This window comes from Orycteropus afer, unplaced genomic scaffold (assembly GCF_000298275.1).
Source record: "Orycteropus afer afer isolate SDZICR_OR568_19922 unplaced genomic scaffold, OryAfe1.0 scaffold00022, whole genome shotgun sequence".
In the NCBI taxonomy this organism is placed as follows: Eukaryota; Metazoa; Chordata; class Mammalia; order Tubulidentata; family Orycteropodidae; genus Orycteropus; species Orycteropus afer.
Window position 1 is genome coordinate 6,566,522 of NW_006921609.1, and position 6,083 is coordinate 6,572,604.

Here is a 6,083-nt window from a genome sequence, read left to right on the forward strand (position 1 = left end):
ATGAAGGGATGGACACTGGGAGGAGGTAACTATGGGGAGGAAGCGGGAGGGGAGCTGCTGCATTGTAAATTTTGGTCAATGACATGAGACAATGTATATGTGAACTGCTGTATGAAAAGTGAATTTACTCTGTAAATCTTCACCCAAATCCTAATAGAAAAAAAAAAATATATATCTTCGATCAAAAAGCAAAATTTGATTTTATTAGATCTCAAATCTTTATTTACATGTTATTTTAATGCTATGTGATGAAATAGGGAATACATATAAAGTACAGTTGCTGCAAATCCAAAGTATGTGGTTGTCTAAAGAAAAATCACTTGTGCAATGTTTGAGATGCAAATTAGCTACTTTTTTCATGTAACACAATTTTTACTCAAAAGTACAATGGACAAACTATAGTTACTCAGACTTGAGTTTCAGGGATGACAAGCGATTGTTTTTCCAGATATGACCAAAGTGAGCCTGTCACTTTAAGAAAAACAAGGAGAGCATATATTGCCAAAGATCAATTTCAAGCAAAAGTCAGAACTTTGAAAAACTTGTTTTAACCACAGTGAGCCTGGTATCTTCTCTGCACTTAAAAGGCTTTACTGGTGAGATCAGTGGTAATATTAACATTTTTTTTTAAAACATTGTAGACACTACACTGTTCAAGCATTTAAAAGAAAATGTTTTCCAAATTACCAATGCATATAAGGTTATAAAATCAAGAACAGATGAAAGATCCATTCAAAGGGCAAGATAAACCAATTAATTTTAATTCAACAGAGTATGCAAAGGTCACTGTTAGGATGTCAATTTCTACATTGCAACTAATCTTTAAGAAATTACTAATAGTGAAGTTTTAGTATAATATTAAAAAGAATACTCAGTAACTATACAGTTGTTTGAAGCCAGATTTTCTTCACCTATGTCAACCAAAACAATGTATGAGAACAGAATTAAATTTGAGACTCCAGTTGTCTTCTATTTTAGTGGACATTAGAGATTTGAAATGACATACAATAACGCACTCTTCTCACTAATTTCTTTTGTTTGGGGAAACATACTTGTTGTTTTTTTCCCCCCAAAGGTATATTATTTATGCTAACATGTAAAGTATTGTTGTTTTAATATGAATTACAAATATTTTACATTTTTCTCAGTTTGAATTCAAATATAGTAAATGGAAAATACTGGTAAAATTAACTCAAATAAACAAAAAGCACTTGGAGTTCCTCGATTTTTAAGAGTATAAAGTGATCCTGAAATCAAAAAATAATCACTATGCCATGTTCTCAGATCTCAATGTTTAGTAAAATAGATATAGTAACTAAAGTTAGTTTTCTTTAACTTTTACAATGTGTTAAGAAAATTACAAAGTAATTCACAAAATATAAAGATGACCAGTAGATTTTATGTGAACATAACACAGATTTCTTCCTTGTTTGGGGGAAAAAAATCAGAAGACCTGATCAGATGATTCCCCCCCATGGCAATAACCATGACACCAAAGGCAAAGGAGAAGTAGCTCTCTTTAGACAGAATATTCACCTCCATTTTTGCCCCCATCCCCAACAGTTCCTAATGTTTTACACTTGGCCCACTACACATTGATACTGACTACCTTGGCCTTGCATCACAGCAAACATAAAAAAATGCTCCTACCTTAAGAAAACCACTGCCATTGAGTCAAATTCTACTTCTTAACAACACTACAATGAGCTTAAAGGATAAAACTGATAGTGTCTGGGATAACCAAAGTCAATGACTCCAGCTACTCCCAGTCCGTCCTAACAACTCCAATGATTGAGAGGTTCACTATATACATCTGTAAACCAGCTGGGAACCTCCGGTGAAGGTACTGGAATCTGCAACCTCTAAAACAGAAATAGCAGGACTTAAGGTTGGGACTTCTGGTGGTGTAGTGCCTAAGGCATTTCACTGCTAACCAGAAGACTGGAGGTTCAAACCCACCAGCCATGCCTTGGAAGGAAAACTGGGCAATCTACTTCCATAGTGGTAACACCTTAGAAACCCAAAAAGGAGTTACTGATATCAAATCAACTTGACAGCATTGAGTTTGGGTCCTTTATTGTGTTTTTTTTAGGACTGAATGTTAGAAAACTTAGTTCATGCCATTCCTTAAGGGAAAAGCTGGGACTTAATCCTGTAAGCAATGGAGACAATTTATTTATTATTTGTAGTTTCATTTTAATAACAATTGTTTCCATGATGTTCGTTATTCCGTAACACTTCATCTTTCCGTAGGATATTTTAGAACAACACAGCAATCCTAAAAGAAGCCTTTTATAAACTACTTACATACCAAATACAAATGCTTTCAAGACCATATATTAAAAAAGTGAAATATTTCATACAGGATGGCTAAACATGTTTCCTTTTTCAAGAGTAAGTAGAATAAAAGTTTCCATAACACATGAAATGAACTATCAATTTTAGAATGAAAACTAGACCCCTATTATTCTTCACATGCTATATTCAAAAAGGAACAGACAGTAAGTGTGGCCATAAACAATTTCTAATCGGCAAAAGTCAATTATAAAAACATGCCTTTGGGCGTGAATAGATATATGCACACCAGTGTTCATCGCAGTACTATTCACAGTATCAAAGAGAAGGAAACAATCTAAGTGACCATCAACGGAAAAATGGATAACCAAACTGTAGTACATACACACAATGGAATACTATGTAACAGTAAAGGATAATGTAGAATCCACGAAACACTGCATGTGGATGAACATGGAGGACATTATGCCGAGTAAAATAAGGCAATCACAGAAGGGCAATTATTGTATAAGCCCACTACCGTTAAAAGTCAAGAAAAAGTTTATACATGGAAGGTGACCAGGGATGGGAGAGGAAGGAAGAGGAGGGAAAATTGCTAAATAAGTTAAAAAAAAATTATATGTATATAGATACATATACACCAATGATTATTAGTGGCTACCAGGGGTAGGAAGAATGGGGAAAGGGAAAGCTTTTGTTTGCAGGGCACTGATACTATGCTAATGATGGTAGAATATTTTGGAAAAAGATAGCAATAAGAATGGCACAACATGAAAAATGTCATCAATGTCCCTGAGCTGTAAATGTGGAAGTTGTTATGTTTGTGAATATCTTGATGTGTATGTTTTCACCACAATGAAAGCTTTAAAAAAAAAAAAAAAAGCCTTTGTAAAAGCATTCTTATGACTATGCCAAGGCAGGTCCTTGGTAAAATAATCAAATTTTGTTTTGGCCACCACTTCCTATAGTATTAGTGTCCAGTACAATTTAACAGTGCATGTTAGTTAGATAACACTTGTAAAAATTCATGTTACAAAAAATTGCCAACATTTTCAAGACTGTCCAAATTAAAACATTTTTCCTCTTAAGTCAGAATATATACCAAAACATGACATGCACCCTAATAAATATTTCCGTTTGCAAATACCAGCTGAGTAAAATACCAACTACCAGACATCTCTCTCCTAACTCCAATATGTATGCAACCAATAAACTTATCAGTAAATTAAACCTGAAATGTATATACTGTTTGTAACTTATAATCCATTCTCTCATAAATGTCACATATTAAATGAGGTGAGGTTTCTACAATAGTTCAGAAAATCCTATTTTACCTGTAATCTAGTTAAAATAAAATTCCATATGCAGAGATTTTTATTTGGGAAAGGAAAAAAAGAAAAGTGTTCTTTTGTTTTCTCCTTATCTATACATACATTAAGCCTAGGAAGAAGAAAAAAAAAAATTTTTTAACAAGCCAAGTTTGTATCCACTATAAGCAGAGATTTCCAGGGGAGTGACATGAGCAGAATTCTATTTTGGGAGTCTGGATTCAAGTACTGAACAAAAGTTTGTAAAGAGTTAATGAGAATATGTACCAAGCCAGTAACAACTGAAAGAAAAAGTCCACATGCAAGAACTTATAGGACCATAAAGTGAATGGTTTTGAAAAATTAGGAAGAACTTTAAAAAAAAAACTGGGCCACCAGAATGATGGTAATGACATTAAGAGAAATAGGCAGATATGAACAAAGAATGTTTAGCAAAAGATCAGAAATGGGAGTATTACTCTTTGGATCTAAGTGTTTCAGCCACAGTTGTACCCTTGCCATATCTGCTATTCCTATCTTCACCATACAATACTACTGCCCAAGACCCTAGCCTGGGATGCACTTCGTCAACAAGATTCACTCACACACTTCCCTTAGGTCTCTGTGCGAACGTGACTTCATCCAAGAGTCATTTCCTGACCACTCTACCTAAAATGGCATATCTCATACCCAACCCAAAACCATACACCCATATCCTCTGTCCCTTTAATCCAGTCTACTGGTCTTCATGATAGTATAGAGCAGTATAACATTGTTTAGTGTTTATTGTCTGTCTTCCCTCATATAAACTGGGATTACTTATTTGCTCAATGGTTTACAAAAGTACTTGATACATATTAGGTAATCAATAAGTATTTGTGAAAAAATAAAGGTCCAGGTCTAGACTATGGAACAGAGATAAAATCAATGACTTCTCTTCACAGCAGCACTAAACAGAAGACCTGGGAACATATATTCTATTCTGTTTTAAATTTTTTTCTAATAAGTGAAAGGACAAATAGTGTATAAAGCATCACATTAAAAAAATACTTAAAAGCAAAAATTCACTGCCGTCGAGTCAAATGTAAATTGTGTTTCTCACTCCACTCTCTGCTGTTCTCTCCTGCTCTCTGTCATCCTAAGATATTCCTACTTTTCCAATCTCACTGCTTAACTCAGATTCTCTTAAAGGGTTGTCCAACAGAACATTTTGTGATGAAATAAACATACTACTATACCTGGGCTGTCTATACAGTACCCACTACTTACATGTGATTACTTACTGAACATTGAAAATGCTCTGAGTGTGACCAAGAAACCAAATTTTTAATATCATTTAATTTTAATTTGTTTCAATTTAAGTAGGTCCATGTGACTAGTGACTACTCCATTTAACAGCTCAACTCTAAATGATCTAGTTCTGTTTTCAATAATAGCTGCTAAAATTATAATGCTGGCATTAAGAAGTAAAGTAGGGCAATAGCAAAGAAGTCTTACATTTTTGTCATTAATTTTGCTGTTTTCTAACTATAGATTATGGACAAAATATTAGAAGTTAATGTTCTACATTAATAAATTAAAATTACAAAAGCCAATGACTATTTTCTCTCCTACAAGTAAATTAATGAAGTTATACTAGTCATTCTATAGTTCAAGTCTAACAGAATGTAAGCCTAATTGCATGTAATCAATTATAATTGATTTTGCCCCATTTCAGCATCTCATTTTTTAAGCATAACTTTGACGTTTTTTCAAATCATCAAAATAATGTCATGCAATAGAAAATTTTTCAGAAAATGCAATTTAATGTTTATTGTACTTTTTTTCTACCTTATTTAACAAACTTTTGGAAGATAAAAACATCATTGTTCAATTAATAAAATCCTGAACTGACTAGAATGGGATGTGCTTAATCACTTGGGGTATAAATCACTATTAGTCCAGCCAAGCAATAAAACCACACTAACCAGAGTTCTAGCACAGAACCTCAACATTTTCTCACTTTCTATGAAATCCTTCCAAATAATTCAAGTTTGTTTTGGCAAAAAAGAAAAGTATACTGATGATAAATTTGTGTAGAGTTTATCAGTTAATACTCATTCCAGTGTGTTATACCCATTTCTCTAAAACTTAAGTCAATATGTGGCATTACTTTCTGTGTTAAAATTACCTACCCAAATCCCTCTTATCTTTTGATCCATACTTTGATTGCTCAATTGTAGCACATCTTGCTCTGGTAGGCATATACTTTTTTTTTCCTGTTTTAAGAAAGTTCAAAAGAATTTAATGGTCATGAAAGAAAGAATATTACTATTAGATTTCAAATTGGGTAAATCCTTGTACTGTCAATGAGCTCTGGTGACATTCATGTCTATGACAGAGTTTTCTATGACACAAAAGCTTTACAGACTCTCTACTCTCATGATTAAATACACCTATGTGTCACCTTGAATTGTGTTACAGACCCATTTACATTAGTAT

General features: G+C 33.3%; 1 protein-coding gene across 1 annotated transcript in view; it reads right to left on the bottom strand.

The window, feature by feature from the left end:
• Nucleotides 1-5,846, bottom strand: part of USP25 (ubiquitin specific peptidase 25) — a 172,131-nt gene extending 166,285 nt beyond the window's left edge. Inside the window, exon 1 of the mRNA XM_042783647.1 lies at nt 5,777-5,846. Coding sequence (XP_042639581.1) covers nt 5,777-5,846 — 70 coding nt within the window. The remainder of the gene's footprint in view (nt 1-5,776) is intronic.
• Between the last annotated feature and the right edge of the window lie 237 nt (nt 5,847-6,083).